This window comes from Monodon monoceros, unplaced genomic scaffold (assembly GCF_005190385.1).
Source record: "Monodon monoceros isolate NGI ecotype Baffin Bay Population unplaced genomic scaffold, NGI_Narwhal_1 Super_Scaffold_20, whole genome shotgun sequence".
NCBI classification, from domain to species: domain Eukaryota; kingdom Metazoa; phylum Chordata; class Mammalia; order Artiodactyla; family Monodontidae; genus Monodon; species Monodon monoceros.
In genome coordinates this window covers 66,050,473-66,075,704 of record NW_021703777.1, presented here as the reverse complement: position 1 = coordinate 66,075,704, position 25,232 = coordinate 66,050,473, and the positions used below count along the sequence as shown (strand labels likewise).

General features: G+C 44.6%; 2 protein-coding genes across 2 annotated transcripts; both read left to right on the top strand.

Moving 5' to 3' along the window:
- Positions 1-13,751: 13,751 nt before the first annotated feature.
- SLC10A4 (solute carrier family 10 member 4) lies at positions 13,752-19,311 on the top strand. Its single transcript, XM_029236028.1, has 3 exons — positions 13,752-14,463; positions 15,240-15,450; positions 18,544-19,311. The coding sequence occupies exons 1-3, from the start codon at positions 13,868-13,870 to the stop codon at positions 19,054-19,056; spliced, it is 1,320 nt and encodes a 439-aa protein (XP_029091861.1). The 5' UTR covers positions 13,752-13,867; the 3' UTR covers positions 19,057-19,311.
- A 1,161-nt stretch (positions 19,312-20,472) lies between these two features.
- On the top strand, positions 20,473-24,821 carry ZAR1 (zygote arrest 1). The gene is made up of 4 exons (XM_029235872.1): positions 20,473-21,327; positions 22,999-23,091; positions 23,177-23,251; positions 24,514-24,821. Exons 1-4 carry the CDS (start codon positions 20,473-20,475, stop codon positions 24,655-24,657), a joined length of 1,167 nt encoding a protein of 388 aa, XP_029091705.1. The 3' UTR covers positions 24,658-24,821.
- Positions 24,822-25,232: the final 411 nt, after the last annotated feature.

The window sequence follows — 25,232 nt, the reverse complement described above, 5'->3', positions numbered from 1 at the left end:
ATGTAGACCTCTCAGTCTCAACCTCTACTTTCCTACTATAACTAAATATAGAAATTAGGCAATACCAATGTCTCCCTCCCCTGCCTGGCTCCATCTCAGCATTCTGCACAACCTTGTTTATTCTCTGTTTTCCCCTCCCCCACAGAGATTTTAATTTTGTTAAAACATTTTTACTGCAGCTGTGACTCAAGCGCTCAGCTAGCTGCAGAAACACAACGTCATTTAATATTCCAGCCCACAGCCCAGACAGTTTCACATCAGGTCATCTGGAGCAGAGCTGTTGTGACAGCTTTATGACAATGATTGGCAACACCCTGCTGCGGAAATCAGACAGCCTGGAAACCCACTAGTGTGCTCTGTGCGTATTTCCATTTTCACACCAGACTGCAGATCACAGCCAATTTAACCAAAGTGAGTGTGGTCACAAGATGACGGTATTACAGTAAAGCCACACTCTTGATTCCCTCTGTCTTGGTTGGATAAGACACATCCGTTCATTAACCCACAGCCCATTCATTCAGCTCTATTCAAAGTGGGCCTCTTTCAAGATGGGAACCACACAAAGGCATTGCTCAGGACACATAACAGCACTAGCTTAGCTCCCGATGCTACAGACCTGTGTCTACTGGAGAAGGTAGACTTCAGAAACACATTACGGGTGGGGGTGGCCATGATGGTAACCTGGGGAACCAAAGAAGATGGTACCCTACTCACAGGCAGACGAAAGTCACGTTACAGGGCCTCACAGAGGAAGTGAGGTTTGAAGTGAATTTTGAGGGATGAAGTGGCTATTACCAGATGAAGAAAACGAGTAGATGTATTTCTGGCTACGGAAACGCATGCATAAAGGTGAGAGACTGATGACGGCAGTGCCGTTAACTGAGGTCAAGAAGAGAGGACTGGGCTGGAGAGAATGAATTCTGCTTTATGCCATGTTTGCAGTATCTGTGATGGGTCTGGGGCTCAGAGGAGAGTTGGGGCTAGAAGTAGAGATTTGAGAGTCAGTCTCTACAGTTCAGGGCTAAAGGCAGGTGAATGAATGAAGTCATCTAAGAATGTGAGGAGTGAGAGGAAAAAAGAGCCCCTGACTGAATCCTAGGAACAGCAACATTTAAGGAGGTGACAAGGGACACACAAGAGAGGCTGAAGAAGAATATAGACGGAGTACAAAAATAGAAGTGTGTGGTGGAGAGAAGGCACTGTTTTTACAGAAGCTGTCTCCCTCACTTTTTTTTTTTTTTTTTATAAATTTATTTATTTATTTTTGGCTGCATTGGGTCTTCGTTGCTGCACTTGGGCTTTCTCTAGTTGTGGCGAGCGGGGGTTACTCTTCCTTGCGGTGCGTGGGCTTCTCATTGCGGTGGCTTCTCTTGTTGCGGAGCACGGGCTCTAGGTGCACAGGCTTCAGTAGTTGTGCAACACAGGCTCAGTAGTTGTGGCGCACGGGCTTAGTTGCTCCGCGGCATGTGGGATCTTCCTGTACCCAGGGCTCGAACTCGTGTCCCCTGCATTGGCAGGCAGATTCTTAACCACTGCACCACTAGAGAAGCCCATCTCTCCCTCACTTTTACATCCCTAGTACCAGATGTTCACCCAGATATCCGCTAAATGAATGATTTTACATATTATCCAGCTTAATCTTATCTAAAAATGAGAAAAGTAAAGCTGAAAGTTATGTAATTAAGATATTCTCTCTCTTGTTTTCATTTTTGCTGTGATGTGTCTAGGTATGGATTTATTTCTATTTACCCCTTTCAGGACTCATTATGCTTCTTGAGTCTGGAATCATGTCTTTTTTCAAGTCTAGAAAATCTTTAACTATTACATTTTGAAATATTACTTCTTCTGCCCCCATCTCCAGCCTCCACAAGTCCTTCTGGAATGCCCGTTAGATGTACATGGAGGTTTTCCATTACTCTGTTGTGGACTTATCTGTGCCTTTAAAAGGATGTTTGTTATCTTTTATGCAGAGTATCTGGGTGTTTTTTGTAAAAGAAAGATTTTCAGCTAGCCAAATCAATCATATTATCAGAAAGTGGAGGCAGGTGCGACAATTGCTATAAGTCTGACTGCTAATTTACATCTGTTCCCAGTGTTCTGTCTTAGACTTCAGACCCAAAGTCCATTTGCATATTAGACTCCAACTGGATGATCCAAACATTCCTATACCCAACGTATTTAAAACCCGAGTCTCAAACTTGCTGTTGAATACTTTGCCTGTGTTCTGTAGCTCAGTTAATGTTATTACCATCCACCCAGTCTTCCAAATTAAAACCTAATTTTGCTTTAAGTCATCTCTCTCCTTCACCACAATTGTATCTTTTCTCAATTTCCATGCTTATTTTCCAGGATAAGCTGCCATTATTTTCCATTGGCATTATCATAATAGCCTCCTAGCTTGACTCTCTCACTGTTCTTTATGCCTGTTCCTGTTCATTTACCCTAAGCTTCTGGAATTGTCTTTCTGAGTCTTGAATCTGGATATGTCATTTCCCTGCATAGAAAACTTAGCTGACTTACTGCTGTCCACAGAATAAAGTTCAAGATCTTTACATGGCAATAAAGGTCTTAGATACTTTGCTACCCACCTTTCCACATCTTATTTCCTGTCCTTGCCACTTTGTGTACAATCTCTGTTCCTCTGAGGAAGTAATGTACCCATGACTTTGTTAAAGCTCTTCTTCTCTGGAATGTCCTTCCCTTCCTTCACAGATTGAAAGTCTAAGCACTCGTTGGTTAATGAGGCTTAGACTCCACAGCCAGAGTTTATCAGCACCATCTCTATTTGAACTTGAATATATACAGTTCAGAACAATATGCTTTGCATTACAGTTAGCTGTATACATAGATGGAGCAGCAAGGTCCTTGAGAATATGAAACAGATCATATATCCACCTCTATCATCCTACTGTCTCAAAAATTGTTGGGAGGTTAATACACAGTTGTTGAATTGAGTTGTTATAATACAATATTACAGGGGCTTCCCTGGTGGCGCAATGGTTAAGAATCCACTGCCAATGCAGGGGACACGGGTTCAATCCCTGGTCTGGGAAGATCCCACATGCCGCAGAACAACTAAGCCCATACACTACAACTACTGAACCTGCGCTCTAGAGCCCGTGAGCCACAACTACTGAGCCTGTGAGCCACAACTACTGAGCCCACGTGCCACAACTACTGAAGCCTGCACACATAGAGCCCTGCTCTGCAACAAGAGAAGGCACCGCAATGAGAAGCCCACGCACTGCAAGGAAGAGAAGCCCCCGCTCACCGCAACTAGAGAAAGCCCACGTGCAGCAACGAAGACCCAACGCAGCCAAAAATAAATAAATAATTTTTAAAAATACAATATTACAAAAAGAACTCTGAAATTTTCAGAATCCATGTCTACTAATTACAGACAATTCTAAAGGGTCTAGAGTAATAGAAGAAAGCATATGTGTATATATATATATACACACACACACACATATATACATATATGTGTCATATATATTCCAAAATATCAGATTTTTTGAAAAGTCATTTATATTTGATCAGTTAGGAGAGAGTCAAAACAAGTACAATAAAAATACTAGTACCAGTTTTTTTTGTTTTGTTTTGTTTTGTTTTGTTTTTTGCAGTACGCGGGCCCCTCACTGCTGTGGCCTCTCCCGTTGCGGAGCATAGGCTCCGGACGCGCAGGCTCAGCGGCCATGGCTCACGGGCCCAGCCGCTCCGCGGCATGTGGAATCCTCCAGGACCGGGGCACGAACCAGCGTCCCCTGCATCAGCAGGCGGAATCCCAACCACTGTGCCACCAGGGAAGCCCTAGTACCAATTTTAATCCCCTCATCTCCAGCCCCATACGTCCTCTCAGCATGAGTTTGCAGAAGCGGTGTGGGGGAAGCAGCGACCTTATCTATTCTCCCCCAATCAATATTCTAGACAAAGTAGGGCAATGGATAGTAATGGCGTACTGGAAAGCAGCATCCAGGGGTACTAATTCTCAGATCTATTGGATGGCAAGACTAATTCAATATTGAGAGTGAGAAAAGAACGTATGAAATATAAAATTATTAACAGACCTCAGTCTTTTCTTAGGAAAGAGAAACCAGCATTCACTGTTATTCCACCAGCACATATCACTACTTACCAAGGTTAAATGAGTAAGAGGTTGTTTTCATGATTTGCTTCTTGTGTAAGGGGCAAGATGCTTTAAATTATTCTAAGAGAAATCCAGTTTTAAAGAATGTTTCAAAATAACACTTTCTAAATTCAAAAATGTTAATTTTTTTATGGAGTGCTGGAAAAAAAATTTTAAACCAAATTCAAACTAATTAGTGGTGTCTAATTTTAATAAAACTTAAATTTCACTTTTGCTATTTATTGTGTTGTCTGGTTAACAAGAGGTAATCTTTCCGTTGGGAGCTTTTAAAAATATCACTGGAGTTTTTCATGTTTAGATCAAATAAATTCTCAGTTTAATATCCTGCTAGAGCTCTGTAAGATACTGTTTATTTCTTTTCAGTTTATCAGATGACAAATGCCTCCTGATACAAGCCTTTATACCATACAAAGACTGCTATGTGAAGTCCCCAGGAAAGTCTTCTATGTATCAAAAACACGTTGAAATATTAGAACTTCAAGAAAGCAACAGACTTCTCACCTTTCAGGTTAGTTGACAGTGATAGGAAAGTTAAAGAATAGGTGAAAACAAGGATGGGACTGGTTAAAGAATGGAAGATTAGCAGAGAAAAGAAAAAGAAAACAGTCTAAACAATCTTCTCCTGTAAAGCAAACCCCTATTATTAAATCACTGAGGAGGTGAGTAGAATACTGAGGGCCCCTCTGGTACAGACTTTGAGATAACATGCGAAAGAGGACCTGGATTAAATCAAATCTCAATTGATGCCTTCTGTAGGGACTAGGAAGTGTGCATTGAATCATGTGATTGGAGAGCAGAGCAGATGAGATAGTATTTTTACAAAGATGACTATTGGATGAGATCTGACGTGTTACCAGAGCCAGCAGGATGGGCTGGAAAAAGTCATGGGAGGCCACAAGGAATCAAAGCCTCAAACAATGTAGCTGAAGGAAGACGGATCAGCTCACATAACCAGGAAGGTGAGGAGTGTTGTTGGGAAGGACCAGAACAGGGACCCGGTGCTGCCTGCGTTTTCTCTCCTCACCTCTCATCTGCTTTATTTAGGCTTTTATTTTTGGCTTTATTCTCCCAAGCTGGGTGGTTTTACAAAATGGAGCCATGGTTAATATCAGTTTCTGGGTTCACAACTTCCCAACTTCTTAACATGTGAAGAAAGGGCTTTTCCCTGTGACTCTCATTAAAAAAAAAAAAAAATCATAGGGAAGGACCCCAATGGACCTGAGTTGGATCAATTTCCACCTTCTGGACCAGTCACTAAAGTTAAGAGGTTGGTTCCTGGAGTCACATCATATACACACTTTAACATTTGCAAATTCAATTCTGAGAGTTAAATGGGGGGAAAATAAGAGAGAGGGGGTGGTTGTGTGTGGGTGACACTGCCAGCCACCGAGTACAGTGGATGTGAGCCTGGAGAAGAGAATCTGCTGTGCCTGAGGTCCCAGTGCTTGTCATGGCCTGAGAACCTGGAGCAAAGGCCCAGAGGGTCATTTCATATAACCTGACCCTGAAATGCAAGCCGGCTACTTCATCTGGTAGTCAGCTGAAGAAACAGCCATCTGTTCCAAAACTGGGGGGACATGTCACTGCAGCCTTCATGAAAAAAAAGTATACTGTTATGGGTGTTTAAAGGATTTTCAAGGACAATTTTACCTGTAGTGAATTTCTCCTCACAAGCTGACATTAAAACCTACCCCCTGGGCTTACCTGGTGGCGCAGTGGTTGAGAGTCCACCTGCCGATGCGGGGGACAGGGTTTCGTGCCCCGGTCCGGGAAGATCCCACATGCCGGGGAGCGGCTGGGCCCGTGAGCCATGGCCGCTGAGCCTGCGCGTCCGGAGGCTGTGCTCCGCAATGGGAGAGGCCGCAACAGTGAGAGAGGCCCGCGTACCGCAAACAAACAAACAAACAAAACCCCAAAAAACATGAAACTTAGCCCCTGCCTAGGATTGCTCCAAACTCTATTAAGATGCGTCTGGGGGCCCATCCCTCAACCAGTCCCTGACAACTCAGAGGTGGGGTCCTTTAGGAAGGCAGTGGCTTCCATTTGGACTTCATGACAAGAGCTGTTGGACGTGCAATTTCCCCCCCAAAGGAGGGTCTACCTTCCAGGAGAAGAGGGGAGGAGCACTGGGGAGCAAAACAATTGGGATCCACTACACTGGAGTGACAATGTGGCATATGGGTTGAGTGTCTACAAACACCTTCCTCCACTTTGACATCTTGGAGTCCACCTCCCTCCTCTGGTCCTCACGGGGGCCTCCTTCATGGCTTCCTGGCCCTCTTTAGAGCCACTCTGTTAGCGTCTAATTAACATGCACTTCATTCCCAGACTGCTGCCTGCTATAGTGTTTGTGTATGTCAATGGCTTCCTCCCGCTCTATGAGGCTGGAATTCAGCTACAGAACATGTTTAATTGGAAACTGCAGTGCTTCTCTCCACCTGGAACCAGGCCAAGTTCCTCAGTGGAGGAGGAGGGGCCTCGCTGTCTCCTCTTCATCAATCCCCAGGCAGCACCCCTAGCCTGAGCCTAGCACCTCCCCTTTGTTCCCTATGATTTGGAGGTTGCTTCCTAACCATGTGGAGCTCTTAGCCCCCAGAGGCCACCACTCCGTTTCAGTTTTCTAATCATCCTCTTTCTCCAGGTAATGTTGCCTGATGAAATATTTGGGACATCTTTATACCAAAAACTTTATTGTTTATCTGATATTCAAATGTCACTGGGCAGCCTATATTTTTATTTGCTACATCTGGCAACTCTATCAGTAAGGCTTCCATAAATATGACCTCTGCCTGCCCGGTGCACCAGGCCACCCAGACATTCCTCAGCAGGTTTCAACGTGCCTACACGCACCAGGAGCGACAATCCAGGCTTAAAATATTCAGATTTTCATGCTGTTTACATAAATGTAATACGGGTATCCCCGACTTTTCCAAAGTTCACTTTACACCACTTCACTTTTACGAAAGCCCTACCTATCAGTAGTACTTGTTTTCGCTAACCAAAAGAAATCCAAAGAGGATTTTCACTCTCAGGAGAAGAGAAAAGCGAAAATAGCGTGGGTTTTGCAGCAGGCATTATAGAGGCAGTGCGTGCCCCAAGCAGCGAGAGTGGCCCCGCCAGCTCCTTCCCGGGAATGACACTCAGCATCTCAGCATCAGGCCGCCAGAGTTTTGAACTGTGTCAGCATCAGTGCTTTTTCTCCATTGACTTCGTACAACCGTTAGCAAGATGTGTCCTAAGGTAAGTGCTTCTTTGCTTTATGCCATTTTGGTTTATCAAAGGTTTCATAGGAAGCTCTGCTTTGGGAGAGTGGGGAAACCTTTAATGCAGGCCAGCATTTTAAGTGTGGAATGCATTTTGGACACAGAAGATAGTCCCTGGTTATATCTGTCATTAGCTAGTTATGAAGTATGATTAACACTGTTAGAAATTGACATTTATCTGTAAAATAGGCTTAATTATATAAATCAGGCATAATCACCAGGCCATGTTGCTTTTACGTACAAACCAGCTGAGAGGAATGTTCCTATCAACTCTCCCATTTGACAGCTTCTATTAAAAGAAAATCTTCCCGCTTCCTTTCAACAAAAGTGGCCAAATGTTATTGCAATTCAAGTTGCTTCAAGGAATTTAGAAAACCTACGTGTTTTATTACTTAAAACACAATAAATTACTATATACTCAATCTACTTGTTTGACAATTTCAGTTTCTTTCAGAGGGTGGTGCTGAGAGTAGAGATAAAGCAAGTATAAGAATGCAAAAATCATCCATCATCCAATATATTTTGAATACATTGGCCCAATCTTTTTGAATGCAAATATATAAATATTTTTAAAGAAATTGGGTCCAAACTGTAGTACATTCTGTTATATAATTTACTTTCTTCCTATCAGATTTTTAAGCTTTTTGATAGTGTATACTCTTCTATTGTATGAATAAAGCATAATATACTCAACCAATTGCATATTGCTGAATATTTAGGTTTTTCTAATTTTTTTTTCTGTTGCCACAGTCTTATTTTAGCTTCCTGCTTAAATTGTCTGCAATTCAGATGATTTCTCTAAGTCAGCAGAGTGAGCACCTAATGTTTCTGCCTACCCAAAATCCATTTTTCCTCTGTCTGTTAACAGCACCCAATATTCTGTTGGGGAATCCCTGGCCCAAATCTGAGTTCATGTGTCTTGAGTGGGGATGAGACTACCCCCAAGTTCAAGGGAGAGCATTCCATCTTGTGGCTATAACAACTTTTTCAAGGATAGGCACAGTTCCCCTGCCTGCGTCAAATTTATCCCAGGACTTTTATGAAAATTATTGGGAAGTAAGCATTCTCATTCCATGGTTGGTTCTGAGCTGGTGGATATATCTGGATTTGTCCAGCCCCCTAGGGAGAAAGGGAACATAAAAATGAAGATGACAGTGGAAAGCAGAGCTGAGAAATGGACAGAGACCCAGTCCTCACTATAACCTGGGAGCCCGCCACACCAGGAGAATTTTTCATTCTTGTGAGTCACTAAATTCCCTTTTTGGCTTAAACCAATTTGAGTCAGTGTTTCTGGCACCTTACTTGAAATAATCCTAATTAAAAAAAAATGTCCATCAGAACTGTATTATCGAATTGCTTTCCCCAGAAGTTGTATCGAATAACCCCTACCATCAAAGCTGTGCTTCTATTGCATTTCCACCATTAAATGTTGTTACTTTGAGACACTATTTGACTTTTTTTGAAGTTTCATAGTTTATGTTTATTTAAATACTGGCAAGGTAAAACTTTTCCTATTCAATAAATAGAATGTAATTTGTCTATTGTAAATTGTATCTTTTGCCTATTTTTCTCTATCAACCTGTGGCCTATGGATTGATTACATGATTTGCCCTTTGATACTTGTGGAATGTATTTTTCCTCTAGATTTTAAGCTTTAAAAAATAACGTTTACATTTTTCTGATTATAAAATATATTTACAGAGGAATTTGGAAAACACAGTAAAACACAAAGAAGAAAATAAAAATCACTTTTAATACTACCACTCAGATATAATATACACTGGAGAAATTCCCTCTACGTTTACATATATTTAATATACTTACTAGAATATAAGTGTATGTTAATATGTGTTTATAGCTTTTTAAATTGCTTTATCACTTAAGATTATGTCAACAGGGAATTCCTCCCTTGTCATTAAATATTCCTCAAAATGGGTCTTGGACCCTCTGAGAAAAGTCATGAACTCACATTTCAGGAAAAAAATGTACGTATATAGAGAAGTTGATACATTATTTCAGGAGGGTCACATATTCATCCTGGACCAGATTAGGAACTCTGGTTGTAAACACGATTCTTAGCATCTGCATAGCAGTCTTTTGTATTAGTACATTTGTAATTGTTAATTTTTTTTATCGAAGTATAGTTGATTTACAGTGTTTCAGGTGTACAGCAAAGTGATTCAGTTATATCTATATCTATATATCCATATATCTTCTTTTTCACATTCTTTTCCATTATAGGTTATTTCAAGATATTGAATACAGTTCCCTGTGCTATACCGTAGGTCCTTGTTGTTTATGTATTTTATATATAGTAGTGTATGCCTGTTAATCCCAAATTCCTAATTTATCCCTCCTCCACCCATTTCCCCCTTTGGCAACCATAAGTTTGTTTTCTGTGTCTGTGACTCTATTTCTGTTTTGTAAATAAATTCATTTGTATCATTTTTTAAGATTCCACATATAAGTGATATCATATAATATTTGTCTTTTTCCGTCTGACTTACTTCACTTAGTATGATAACCTCTAGGTCTATCCATGTTGCTGCAAATGACATTATTTCATTCCTTTTTAATGGCTGAGTAATATTCCATTGTATATATGTGCCACATCTTCTTTACCCATTCACCTGTCGATGGACATTTAGGTTGCTTCCATGTCCTGGCTATTGTAAATAGAGCTGCAATGAACACTGGAGTACCTGTATCTTTTTGAATTAGAGTTTTCATGTTTTCCAGATATATGCCCAGGAATGGGATTGCTGGATCATATGGTAACTTTATTTAAGGTTATTCCTATTTAACCACATCATATTCGGTTTAGGAGGGCAGACTTTGGGATCCAAAAACTCGGGTTCAAAGCCTAGCTCTATCCCTACTAGGGGGTGACTTGGCAAATTTCTTTCTCTCTCCTTTTTTTTTTTTTTTTGACTTGGCAAATTTCTAACCTCATTAAGCCTGTTATGAAGATTGAGTGAGATGATCCATGATTAAAAGCTTAGTAGATTGTCTGTATATAAGCATTCAATGTAGCTCTCATTTTTTTTTAATTCCCTGATTGTTTTCTTGGATAAACACCTAGAAATAGAATTGCTGGATCAAAGGAGATGCACATTTTTAGGACTACTGTTGTTTTCTTTTATAAACACCTAGAAATAGAATTGCTGGATCAAAGGAGATGCACATTTTTAGGACTACTCTCATCTACACCAAGTTTTCTTCTAGAAAGTATATATCACTAGCAGGATGAGAGGGTATGCAGTTGATAGTATCCTTGCCACCATAACATAATATAATTTATGTTAGTTTTTTCTGACAGTGGAAAAATGGCATCTATAGGGTTGGCCAAAAAGTTCGTTCGGGGCTTTCCATAACATCTTACGGAAAACCCGAACAAACTTATTGGCCAATCCAATAGTTGCTTCAATTTAATTTCTTTGGTCTTTCCTTTTTGTGATCTTGTGTGTCTACTCATATCATTTGCCTTTTTCCCTATTGTATTGCTTGTTCTTGTTAATTTGTAAAACTTTTATAAATTAATGATACTAGCTCTTGGTTTTACATATGTTGCAAATATTTTTCTCATTTTATAATTTGCTTTTAGTTTTTTAAATGCTCTTCTGACTACACCAAAGGTAAAAATTCTTATATAGCCATATCTACTGAGCTTCCCATTATGATTTCTTCTGTTACTTTTTTGCTTGGGAAGATTTTCCCTATCCAAAGATGAGATAAATACTAGCTAATATTTTTCTCCAGCATTTTGTTCCATTATTATTATTAATTTCTTTAATCCATCTGGAATTAATTTTGGTGTATGCTGTGCAAGAAGGCTCTAAATTTATTTTCCCCCAAATGGCATATTTTCCATCTATGTTGTCATCTCTCCCTTCTATGTATTTTCTCCCTTCTGGGTGGGCCAGACTCTCCTTGGTGGCAGCAAGAGTAAAGGTAAGGCAATTGAGAAAGAGAAGTGACCCATGCCAGCTTGCCAAAATCACCTCATCTGGAGAACTAGCTCTGTTTTCTAATCCTGGGCTTTTCTCCTAAGTAGTGAAGGAGATCAGAAGGAAGAGGGGAGGCAAGAACATCTGCTTTATTTACAACAATCACACGAGGTGTGCAGGCCCCAAGAAGTCCTCAAGGCTGCAGGTTGAGCATGATCCTGCTGATTTACAACACAAGCCCAATACTTTCTGATTTTTGCTCTTCACCCACTGCACAAATCACCTCCCGTATCCCTCCCCAAACCCTAAGAGGAGCTAGTTGGATGAGTTGGCCTGCCTCTAACTATGGCTTACTTAATTTGATTGTGGATTTTAATATCATTAACACAAGGAGGGGGCAAATTGGAGTGGTGTCTGCAGAGTTGGGCTTCAGCTCATGCTCTGCCATTTGTGTTCTTGGCTTATCTCATCCTGTGGTTCAAAGAATGTAAAGGTTCCACAGTCCTCCTCCTTATCTTGTCTGTCCATATGTCTCCCCTGGATATACTCACTTAACCAAAGTATTTGGGTAGCATGTTTCTTTGTTTATCTGCACATAAGCCTAAATGAAAACTTGGAATATTTTTGGTCACATCCCACTTCCTTCAAAGCTCTACAGATATTACTGCATTGTTTTCTTGGGTTTATTGTTTTGGGGAAGTATGAGGGTATATTATTTTCTTAAATGCTTGCAGAAGCACTGCCCTCATGGAATGTATGGTCTGATGGCAAAGAAATTACTCATTTGTGATTGAGTGCAGTATTCTGTGAATTTAATCATATTTTTCATATTCTCTGTCATTTTCCTGAGATTTGGGGAGGAGAAAAGATAAACACACGAGCTCAGTCCACCATTGGGAAATGGAAGTCACCCAGTCTCCTCTGGTGTCAGAAAAGGGGGTAGGGACAAGTTTCCAGGAGGAAGGATTCACTCTAGGATCTAGGCTCCACACAGACTAACCATGGGCTAAGACTTCATCCTAGAAATTCCTACTGTTGGCTTTCACAGATCAACTGGCTATCACTTTTTTTTTTTTTTTTTTTTTTTGCGGTACGCGGGCCTCTCACTGCTGTGGCCTACTCCCGTCGCGGAGCACAGGCTCCGGACGCGCAGGCTCAGCGGCCATGGCTCACGGGCCTAGCCGCTCCGCAGCATGTGGGATCTTCCCGGACCAGGGCGCGAACCCGTGTCCCCTGCATCGGCAGGCGGACTCTCAACCACTGTGCCACCAGGGAAGCCCAATAATTGGCTATCACTTTATGGTCACAGCCTTCTCCAATGGCTCTGCCTCCTTGGTATGAAGAGAAGTCCCTTTCCTTTGTTAGATGCATCTAGAGACTCTCATAAAGTTGTTGAGTCAACATTTCCAAGAACTCTGCATTTGATTTGTTTGGGGATAAAGCTGTCTGAAGCAGGGAATCTCACAACTTTATTTCTCTTCAGTCCTTTAATCCTAAGGCCAGGGCTGTACTCAAAACACTTCATAAATCTATGGCCACTGAAGTAGCCTCTCCCCATCTGCCAATAACTTCCCAAATACACATTTTTCACGGAGACTGTACTTAGCAGAGCTCTTCAATGCACGCTTTAATACCATATTCGCGGTGCACACTGAGCCAGCTGCTTCTGGGTTTGGCTGATGAGGTTGAGATTTCCCTGTGTCTTGGATTCCTGGTGTGGAAAAATCGAGCTAACAGTATCTCTCCCACGGCTCTGCTGTGAGAAAATCAAATGAAATAATGCACACACACATGCACAAGACCTGGCTCAAACCCCACCAATATTATTACTTTTTACTTTAAGTTGGAACACAAAAATCTCATTTAAAAATTGTAAGTTTAAACCAGATATTGTGTCTTACTACCAGAGAGCAGCTCCTATTAAGTCAGGCACCCCTCGGGATGCTAGCGGTTGCAGGCTCTTTGAACAGTGTGTATGATGTATGTGCGTCCATACACAAACTCCTCTCTCTCTCTCTCTCTCTCTCTCTCTCTCTCTGTATGTCTGGCTTTCCAGATTTCATTATCAAAGAGGCACAGCCCATCAGAGAACTTGGTCAGCAGCCAGGCACAGTTTTTTCTTCTTCTTGTCCTTTGTCAGGTCTTTGTTCCGCCCCTGGCTACACTCTAACAGAACCACTTACTGGTGATTAAAAGGAGGGGACTCGGCGGCGGGGGCGGCGCCTGCGGGCGCGGGGGCCCAGCGATTGGGTTCACCCTCGGGGGCTGCGCTTTCTTAAGTGCCAGCCAGCGGCCTTCGGCCGACCCCCAGCCGAACACCGACCCGTTGCCCCGGACGTCAGCCGCGCGTAGCACAGCCTTGCCACCGGCTGCCGTTTGGCGGGTGCGGACGGGCGGACAGACAGACGGACGGCGGTGGCGACCGAAGGCGCAGAGTCGCGCGCGGCGGGAGGGCAGAGAAATACGCAGGGCGGGCAGGAGCCAGACTCGCAGCCTCCCGCCGAAGCGCCATGGACGGCACCGGCAACGCCACCCTGCTCTTCGGCCCGTCCTCGCTGCAGCCAGACAACTACACCTTGTCACCCAACGCCAGCAGCCTGAGCCCCGGCCCAGACACCCCCCTGGCGCCCGCCTTCAGCGCCGGCCCCAGCCCCGGGCTCAGTGTCGCGCCGGGGCCCGGCGTCAGTTTCAGCCCCGGGCCCACTCCGACCCTGACGCCGACGGCCGGCTGCTTCGCGGGTGGCGCCGCCGGCCCGAGCCCTACCCTGTTCGCTCAGCCCGAGGCCGCCCACGAGCCCCCGTTCTGGGACACGCCGCTGAACCACGGGCTGAACGTGTTTGTGGGCGCCGCCCTATGCATCACCATGCTGGGCCTGGGCTGCACGGTGGACATGAACCACTTCGGGGCGCACGTCCGTCGGCCGGTGGGCGCGCTGCTGGCCGCGGTCTGCCAGTTCGGCTTCTTGCCGCTGCTGGCCTTCCTGTTGGCGCTCACCTTCTCCTTGGACGGGTCGGCCGCCGTGGCGGTGCTCCTATGTGGCTGCTGTCCCGGCGGGAATCTCTCCAACCTGATGTCCCTGCTGGTTGACGGCGACATGAACCTCAGGTACGGAGCTGCTGTCCGGTAGGCATCTCTCTTCTCCCAGTCAACCGCGTGTACAGCCATGCGTTCAAGACCAAGGAGGGAGGAAGGAGAGGCGGTTAGAATGAGGCGCGGAAGAGGGGAGAAGAAACTGGAGATGATGGGGATGCCCGGGCTTTGGAAGTCCAGGCAAACATGAAGAGGTAGGGTTGGAGGGGAGAAGATCTAGACGGGGACAGAGGTGCTCTGAGGGTCTTGGGGTCTCATCCACAACTGCCTCCCCACCCTCCCTGAGTGTTGGGCTGTCAGTGCAGGTTTGCAGGCCCCGGAAGACAAAGGAAACCGGGAAGTCTGAAGCCAGGACTCACGGGAAATGTAAAAGCAAAATAGGACTATTGGCTCCAATAAAGAAAGTAATCTCATATATAAGACAATATAATTGAGGTTAATCCAACAAGTAGTATTCAGCAGCTTTACCATGCCTCAAAGGGTGCTTTGGAGGATTAAAAAGAAAACAAAAATGTTCCTGGCTCTCACAGTCATCCAGACTGTAACCAGCTCAATAGGCTGTATAAAGCAGAGGGCAGCAGCCCTGAGATTTTTCTTCTCCTGCCTGGAGTTCACGTTTCAGTTGGGCTTAGCCATGCTGCTCTCTTGGTGCTCTCCTGGGATGAAGCAGGTTCTTCCCTGACTTCAAGCTGGGGGACTTGCAGTCTCTCCCGTTTTCTTCTACCCAATGTTCAAGCAAGGCTCTTTGGCTCAAAGCCCATTCCGACTTCTGTCCATTCCCTTTTCTGCAGCATCATCATGACCATCTCTTCCACGCTCCTGGCCCTGGTCTTGATGCCACTGTGCCTGTGGATCTACAGCCGGGCTTGGATCAACACTCCTCTGGTGCAATTACTGCCCATAGGGACAGTGATCCTGACTCTGTGCAGCACTCTCATCCCTATTGGTTCGGGCGTCTTCATTCGCTACAGATACAACCGGGTGGCTGACTACATTGTGAAGGTAAGGTCACTCTTCACTTTGCATACTTTACACACGTAGAGAGTCCTTGGTCTCTGACCCATGGCTGAAACAGTGAGAAGTTTGGGAAAGAGAAGTAAGGAAGAAAAGGACTGGGTAGCCCTTGCATGGATAAACTTAAAAAAAAAAAAGAAAAGTTTATGCCACAAATATAACTTCTGTCCCATCTTTTGGAACTTCAAAAATAATAGCTTTAATTAAGACACCAGGTTAATTAAGAACAGCATAAGAGAACTGTCAGTATTCATAGGAGGAAACAGACCATGGGGGGGAAAAGATGACAGTGCAATTAAATGGCAACATGTTTTCCACTAAGAAGTCATGTATTACTAAAAATCAAAGCAGGTGAAATAAAATTAATAGGATTTGTGCAGTACTTTTGAAATGCATTACAGTACTCTACTTTTTAAAAGTGGAACTCTAATTCTGAGAAACTCTGTAGAAGTTTCCTTTAAAATGTTTTATTAATTTTCCAAAAGTAAGTTTACACTAATAAGACAAAAAGTAATTTAAAAATTACATCGTAAAAAAATTACATCGTAGAATATAATAGAATACACAAAACATTGGCTTTAAAGCACAAAATAAAATTAGGTCCTGGGTAAATAATGCAGAATATATTCACATTACTAAATTTGTGTTTCTTTTCCCTTCCCCATTGCAATATTTCATTTTTAAAGGTAGTGGAAGAATGGGATTTCTATTATTTTGTGCAATATTTCCAAAATTGCTTTATTTTAAAAAATTGATGCTTTTTGTAGCAGTAGAGATTTTGTAATAGTTGATTGGAGAAAAAATTTAAATATTTCTAAATTAAACTTTCTTTGAAAACTCAAAAGTAGTAGTAAATAAGAATAAATCATGAACAGGATTCTCATTTTAGGAAGTTAATCAAATAAAATACATAACGAATTAGTCTAATTAGTGTAAAATGTACATGCAAATTCCTTCAGACAATGAAGAGAAAAAGGATCACTCTAATGTTTCAATTATGTAGATTTAAGAAGACAATTTTTTGTGTTTTACTTATACCAAAGTAATCTGATTATACAGAGGGGCTAACTTCTATTAAAATGAAAAATAGAGGGCTCTTTTCAGTACATATATCCAGCCTTGAGTAAAAAAATTATGCTCTATTGTAAGCATATATATACTCTGAATGTAATAAAGATATATGTACATGTAAATATACATATTTGTTATATGTTATACATAACATATCTATAGATCATCTTGAGATCATTAAGAACTTACTAAGCTTGATCATTAAGGTAATACTATTAATGTGATGGCATTTACTATAAAACCTTGGGAATTCTAAGAGAAAGTCAAATAACCTATTTCCATGCTAAAAACAGGTAAACATATTTAAATAACAGACAATTCAATAAGATAGTGTAACTTTGCTGAACCTATTCCATAGCCAGCACACTCATTAAGATCCACTTCATAATATTTTTATACTTTTGCAAACACTTTAAAATGAGCATTCAGTGTCAGTGTTCACCCAAATGATTTTAAATGGTTCAAAGGAAATGTTAGAGCCAATATTTTCACAACGAAGAATCAGATTTCCTCTCAAAGCTATTGATGTAGACACACTTTGAAACTTAATATAAGTTTTGATTTATAAAAGTTTGGTTTCTGCTAATTGTACATTTGTAACATGAGTATCTTATATAATAATTACTTCAGCACCATTTAGGGTAGACTTTTTGACCAGCCCAGATAAATTTTGAATAATCTTTTGAAGAATATAAAGTATATGCCAATCCCATAGACTCCAAAGGGGTATCCTCCCAAATATCTAGGGAACCAGAAGCAACACTTAAACTGTTCTGGATCTGTAGTCCCCCTCACAGACACCCACCCAATCCCCTCCCCCATTAAAAAAGAAAGCTACCGATCTGAAGGAGAACTAGGAGAAGGATTTTTAGGTTTCCACCTTACTATTTACAAGCCTGTCTTATTTGCATGAGTGAAATGTACCAGTCAGACATCAAGATGACACACTGTTTTATACAGTCAATTGTTTTTATCTAAAATCCTTCTATTATATATAATAATTCCTAAGAGTCGTTAGAGACTTACATGTGGGAGTTTTCTCATGAACAGGTGAAAAAGCAGGGAGTTGCAGGATTACAAAGAATTCCTCACATCTTAGGTTTACATTTTTTTTCTTTTCTCTTACCTAATCTAAGAGTTGGTAATTGTTTGGGTATTGCTAACAATTCTCTGAGCTATAAAGTATTTTGAAGGTTAAAAATATCAGACACCCAGTTTCATAAGTCAATAGGCTTTTATGTCCTGTGTAAAACCAGAACTAATTTCTTATGGAAAACACGGGGTCCTGTTCAGGGAAAGCAATGTCCATCTGTCCACTCTATTCATCAGACCATACCTGGTGTCTTGGGCTCAATTCTAACTGCTCTGTTTTTAAGAGGCACATTCACAAATTAAACAAATGCTCAGAACAGTCAGGACTCCAAAACAGTTATGGAATGGAGGCTGAAAGCCTGGGACAGTCTGCCCCCAGAGAAGAGTAGCCTTCCCCTCATAACTGGTTTTTAAACTTCTGGAGGCTGTTTTGCAGGAGTAGCCGTCTGTCTGGCCTGTGCTGCTCCTGAGGGCCTATCCAAGACAATGGCTGGCAGTTATAGAAGGCAAATGGTCACTAGACATAAAGACAGGTTGCCAAACAATTAGAGCTGTCTGACACGGCCTGGGTGCCTCCTGAAGAGGTGATCTACCCATCTTTGGAAATACTCTGTCAGAGACTTTTTTTTTTTTTGCGGTACGCGGGCCTCTCACTGTTGTGGCCTCTCCCGCTCCGCGGCACGTGGGATCTTCCCGGATCGGGGCACGAACCCGTGTCCCCTGCATTGGCAGGCGGACTCTCAACCACTGCGCCACCGGGGAAGCCCTGTCAGAGACTTTTAATGGCAAAGATCTCCATTCTGTGTGGGAGGTCAGACTAGATGACTCTCCTCTTCCAAGAGCCCAGGATCCCCTTGCCTGAATCCCTCTTCAACTATCTTATTTTTGATGGCTTGTTTATCCCTGTTCTTTTACTAGGTTTCCCTGTGGTCTCTGCTAATGACGCTGGTGGTCCTTTTCATAATGACCTGCACTATGTTAGGACCCAAACTGCTGGCAAGTATTCCTGCAGCTGTTTATGTGGTAGCGATTTTTATGCCGTTGGCAGGCTACGCCTCAGGCTATGGCTTAGCTACTGTCTTCCATCTTCCACCCAACTGCAAGAGGACTGTGTGCCTGGAAACAGGGAGCCAGAACGTGCAGCTCTGTACCGCCATTCTAAAACTGGCCTTTCCACCGCAAAACATAGGAAGTATGTACATGTTTCCCTTGCTTTATGCCCTTTTCCAGTCTGCAGAAGCAGGGATTTTTGTTTTAATATATAAAATGTATGGGAGTGGAATATTGTACAAGCAAGATCCTCTAGATGAGGATGAAGACACAGATATTTCTTATAAGAAACTAAAAGAAGAGGAAATGGCAGACACTTCCTATGGCACAGTGAAAGCAGATAATTTAATTATGATGGAAACCACTCAGACTTCGCTCTAAATATGGAGATACACAAGAGAGTTTATCTTGCTGAAATATTACTTCATGTTTATGGTCTGTGGTAGTGTCTGTGGTTTACATAAAGAACAACAATTGGTTCACATTATTATACATGTAACAGTTTTGATCTGCCCACCATAAGGTTGCATTGGTATATTAGCCAAGCGTTTTCATAAATTACAAATCAATGTCGTAATATAACTTGCACCTGGGATCGCTAGGGTGCCGCCTGAACAAATTTGCTTTTTTGGTTTTTCATCGTTACCGATTTCTATGATTGTTTCAAATGTTAACTCTTAGAAAACAGGGTCTTGGAAATGTAGAATTTTGATGCACTATCTTATATGAGTAAAAACACGCTATATTTGTAAAGCATAATTGAGTTTAATGTAATTGTTGTTAAAAAAAAAAAGTGTGCTTGCTCAGCTTATAAATACTTGACATTGTTAAAATTTGACCTGTATTCAGAAAAATCCCCAAACAGGTCTATTAAACAATGAAATATAGTATTTTATTGTCCAACCTGTATCAAATCAGAGAAAAATTACATTAACGTATTTGATTACTCGACCTGGTATCTATTTGTAACGAGTGGCCAACATGTTTCTAGTGGACAAGGCATTTGCTTTCAGCTGGGGACTGATTTGGTCTTCTGCATTTGTGTAAACACACCCTAAATCAGTTTCTCTTTTGGAAAGTTTATTTGGTTAGGAAAATCCGTAGAGCGACTGTCTACCCCAGAGAAGAGCAACAGTTGTCAGACCCTCGTGGTACTCAACAGCACCACCTGGTCACCGTTTGAGGTGGGGGGTTGGGGGCGCGGCGGGGGTGGAGTACGTTCTCCAAAGGGAGAAAACGATTAGCCTAGTCACAGATGCCCTGGAATGCTTTCCCTATGCACTTACTGAAAGGGTTCAATGCGTAGATTTCTCAGGGCAGCCCTGAGATGATGAAATAACCTACAATCTGAGATCGTAGGTATCAGACCCAAAGCAGTTCCCCCAAATCTTCGCATTTTTGCTCACTAGCCAGAGGCAATCAGCCTCGCCTCAGCTTCCCGGGCGGCGCCGACAATCACCCAGGGCTGGGGACCACCTGGCTCAGCGAATCGCCGTGATGGTTCTCCTGCTGGTATCCTCTTCACCTGGAGCTAGTTCACTTACAGACCAGTTCTGCTTCGCAAAGAAAGCCTTCTTTGCAGATCATCTCAGGGTATTTGTGCCAACCTCCGGGTGTGGAAAGTTCCCACACCGAGAAAGTCTGGCAGGGGCCCCTCCGGCGGGGACACCAGCGGTGGCGGGGAGGGTGCGGGGGGCCGAGCAGCGCGGCCAGCGGGGGTGGGGCCCGCGCCCGGCTGCCCCCGGGAGGTCGCTTATTTAGGACGCAGGGGCGGGCAGGAGCGGCAGGGGTGCGCTGATGGCTGCTCTGGGGGACGAGGTGCTGGACGCTTACATGTACCCGGCGTGCGCCCTCTACTCGTACCCGTACCCCTACCCCTACCCGGCCGCCGCCAAGGGCAAGGGAGCGGCGGGCGGGGGAGGCTGGCGGCACCGGGACGGCGGCTACCCTCCCGTTTCCTCCTCCTCTGACGGCGCGGCCTCGTCGTCTTTCCCGGCCTACGGGCAGCTAGCGGCCGCCGAGTACTTCCACAGCTACCAGCGGGCGCAGCTCATGGCCCTCCTGTCGCAGGTGGGCCCCGGCCTCGCCCCGCGGCCCGGCCGCGCCAGCATTCGGGACGTGGCTGTACAGGTGAACCCGCGCCGCGACGTCTCCGTGCAGTGCTCGCTGGGGAGGCGTACGCTGCTGCGCAGGGCCCGCGAGCCCGGCCCTGAGCCCGAGGGCGCGGCGGGCGCGGGCGGCAGCTGCCCGGTCTCCCCGGAGCTGGCCCGCCGGGGCCCCGAGCAGGGTAGCCCGCCGAGCGGCGCCCCGCGGCCCGTGCGCTTCCCACGCACCGTGGCGGTGTACTCGCCCGTGGCCTCCCGCCGCCTTTCCACCCTCCTGGAAGGGGCCGAGACTGCGGCGGCCGAGCAGAGGCCCGGGGCGCCGGACGGAGAGCGAGGGCCGCCAGCTGCGAGGCCCCGAGGCCCCGAGGAGGGAGAGGGGTCGGCGAGGAAGGAGCCCCAACGGCCGCAGTCCGAGGAGGACGAGGCCCAGGCCGGCGTACCGGCGAGCAGGGAGCAGCCCCCGCCGGTGACCGGCGCCCCGGACGCCGCGGGCGAGAGGTGGTCACCGCGGAGCCCCCAGCCGGGCAAGGAGCGCCTGCGCTTCCAGGTGAGTCCCGAGTCGGCCAGGGAACCGGCGGGGGAGCCCCAGGGCTGTGCGCCCTCCTGGCTCGCGTCCCCGTCCCCGCCCCGCGGCTGCTCGCGACAAGTGGAGGCGCGCGCTCCCTTAGGCGCGGGCACTTCTGTGTGCCTTTCGGCAGCTGCTGAAGTCGCCTTTCTCCGGCAGAATTCAATCCAGTGTAGCTTGCGTGTTGCTGCGATGTGTAAAACACCGGTTGCACAGGAGTGGCCGAGGAAACGCCCTTTTAACATTCTTAGTCCGAGCGTATTTGCTGTATAAAGCTCCGACCACGGGAGTGTAGTCCTGTGTTGATCCTGCACTGGATGATCTAGGATGGGTCTCCGAACATCAGAAGGTGAACTTAACTGGCAAAGGGAGTTGATTGCCAAGGATCCCACTCACATTTTCTCATTCAGTGTGTTAGAAACCGTTAACAATTGACTTCTGGGGGTCCTAGTCAGGATCTTCTCTTGCCCGTAAGACGCACCCCTCTTCAGAAATCTAATAGCACTGCTGGAGCATCTGTGCTGTGCTGCTTTGCTGCCTGAGAGGAGCAGGCTTGGAAGGCCGGTTGGTACTTGCCTGAAACTGGAAGGGCTGGAGCACACTGAGGGGTTGTAACCCAGGGGAGTGGAAAGGCTGGAGAGGTATTAAGAGGCCCGGAAGAGTCCTTTTGGGGTCTCTTCCAGGCTCCCCAGGGCTGTTTAGTGGGGGTGGGGGAACACAGTGAATCAAGTTTGTGCACAAGCTGTGCGTGATCTTAAGTCTTTACCTTCCTGGGCTTCAGTTTGCTCACCTGTGAAATTGCTCAGTGTCCTCCAAAGTTCCTTCCAATTCTAAAGGCCTAACTCCAAAAGCTTGTTTATAACTTGTTTCTCACTGAGAAGAAGAACTTAAGAATAAGGTAATACTACTTTTGTTCATATTATGTGTGAATTACGGCTTATCCGTATTTTAGATTCCCAGCACCACTGTTTGGTGGAAACTTAATAGGCAGCATAGAGAACTTTTTTTTTTTTTTTTTGCGGTACGCGGGCCTCTCACTGTTGTGGCTCCTCCCGTTGCGGAGCGCAGGCTCGGCGGCCATGGCTCACGGGCCCAGCTGCTCTGCGGCATGTGGGATCTTCCCGGACCGGGGCACGAACCCATGTCCCCTGCATCGGCAGGCGGACTCGCAACCACTGTGCCACCAGGGAAGCCCATAGAGAACTTTTTTCAAGGTGTTCATCCAAGATCACTTTACGATGCAGAGTCTAGTTTCTTTTCTTGAGTTTAACCACTTCATTCACGTGTGTTCTAAGATCAGACCTATTCTACAGAGAGAAGCCCTCCCCAAAGAATCCCAAAGTTCAGGAACTCTATGTGTTTGGCTTTCCCCTTGCCTGCCTGAGGGAAAACACCTGCTTAGTAATCTGTTAATTTGCTTTATGAACCAAGATAATCCGGTACATAAATTCTGGTGGGTCCTTGCTTTTCTACTTGATTAAGCCATTAGCTTTCGTAATGATTACGTCGTGGAGACGGACTTGAACCTGATTCTACTTTCCTCCAAGATATGGAGTGGAGTTGCCAGTTTTAAGTGTCAGATCCTTCCCAAGCTTCTGAGATGAAGGCTATTCAGATGTCATGTTGGTTAAACTCTGCTATCCTTTTGCTCAGTTCTTAGAACAGAAATATGGCTACTATCACTGCAAGGACTGCAACATCCGATGGGAAAGTGCCTACGTGTGGTGTGTACAGGGCACTAACAAGGTAAGAAATGCCCTGTAACTGGCATCATCCTGACAGAAAGGTTCAGGAGGGTTTTGCTCTAAGTTTTTTCTCTTTCCCATCACAGGTTTACTACAAGCAGTTTTGCAGAACATGTCAGAAGTCTTATAACCCTTACCGAGTGGAGGATATCACCTGTCAAGTAAATTGAATGTTTGTGTTTGAACTGGGTAGTGATTAGAAGATTTGGAGGTAGTTTCTTGAATGTATTTCCTAAAAGAGCCTAGATTCCCAGTGACCTGAGGTTTTGATTTCTTTCTGGAAGGAATTGTAGAAATAATGCTTAACTGGGAAACAAGGCCTTGGTGTTAGTTTTCTCCTGCTCTTGCAAACCTTGGTCATGTGAACGTCTCTAGAAGCTGTTGCCTCACTTACAGTGTGGAAGAATGTTTGCTTTGCCTGAGACTCAGCTGAATGTAGGAGAAAGTAAACCTAGAAAACAGATTATCTTTCTACTAATATGAAGTAGTAAAGGTTGACGGTTTTACCCAAATGCGTTTTATGAAGCACATACCCAAGTTAAAGTATTTAGTAAAAGCACGGGTTTTTTAAAGTTTCCATTTTGCCTGTGAGTTCAGGAAGGGATTTGTTTTAAAGTCAAGCTAAGCTGCTTTAGCTTTAACCCTAAGCTTTATGGGGTTAACTGGTAACACGTTGCTTGTTACTGTTAACTGAGCACTGCACTGTGATAAAGGGCTCTGATCATCGAAGAGGGAGAAGTGACTACACTTGCCTGTTAATCACACAGCTAGTGGAGCTTGACTTGCCGGCAGAGACACAGCCTAAGCAACGCACTTGACTCCAGGTGGATGCCGGAAGCATGAACGCCGCAGGGTGGGTGGAGAGAAATTAAGTATGGAAAACGTAGACTAATCTAGATCTTGGGAGAGTAGGGTAGATTCTCAAGTAGGAGAGAGGAGTTTGACAATGAAAGCGAACTTTCTAACCACTCTGCTCTTGGCCCAGCAGTTGCTGCTCTGCCTTCTGCCTCAGCTTGCGGTCCTTCGGAGCAGGGAGAAGGGCCAAGGTTAGCCACTGGTGCCGGGCCTGCTACTTGGTCCCTGGCCTCACACCTTCGATGTTGTTAAACTCCTCTCTCCTGCTCGCTTGTTCTCCACCCTTCAAGGGCAGGGACAGATTTCCTCTTAAGCTGTTTTAAAAGAAACGTCACACAATTCAGCATTGAATCCTGTGCAGCCTGGGAGCAGGACTGCATGATACAGTGCTCTACTCCTCCCATCCTTCTCCTTGCTAGGAAGGGATGTAGACAGAACAAGATTAGCACAGGACTTTGCTGAGCGTGCATTCAGTTAGTATTTGAATGGACTAGAAAAATAACTTTGAAGTTCCAGGACATCACCAAGCGTTTCTGTTCTGTATGTACTTCTCACTTTTTTTTTTCAGAATTGTAAACAGACTAGATGCTCCTGCCCAGTAAAAGTTCGCCACGTGGACCCCAAAAGGCCCCACCGTCAAGATCTGTGTGGGAGATGCAAAGGCAAACGCTTATCCTGTGACAGCACTTTCAGTTTCAAATATATCATTTAAATGAATGTGAAAAAACCAAAACCCTGGTCCCGCCGAACGTGTGCTAGTGGAGCAGACAAGTGAGCTTTTTTCCATGCCCCTCTTCCTCCTCTCTGCCGCTCCCTCAAAGTACTTCGTGAAAGGCTGTATTTGACAAAGCTTGTCAAATAAAAGCATTGCAAAACAATTGATACACTGTGTAAAATCCTTAAGATTTAGGAGAGCCTGTCTTAACAGTCTGGGCCTTTTACTTTAATATCTGTCCATTGCTTACAGAGCAACCAGGCTCTGAACTAGGTTAGTCACTTGAGAGAAAAGTGTAGAGGGACTCACGTGTGACAGGTTTACTACTTGTAGGTCTGTAGGGCTGATGCCTATAAGAAATTAATTGAATAAAAAGCCATCTATTAAAATGAGCATCCTTCTGGGGCAGGTGGAGGCTAGAGCCAGGCCTTGACGTTTGAGGGGACTCTGATGTTTGGGGATGGGTAACGCAGAGTCAGAACCCAGAATGGATGGCCTACAGCTGATCTCGGTTTAGTCGGTGCTGAGGGAGAAAGGCTGTGAGCGCTGGTGACTTGCTAATCACGATGTCA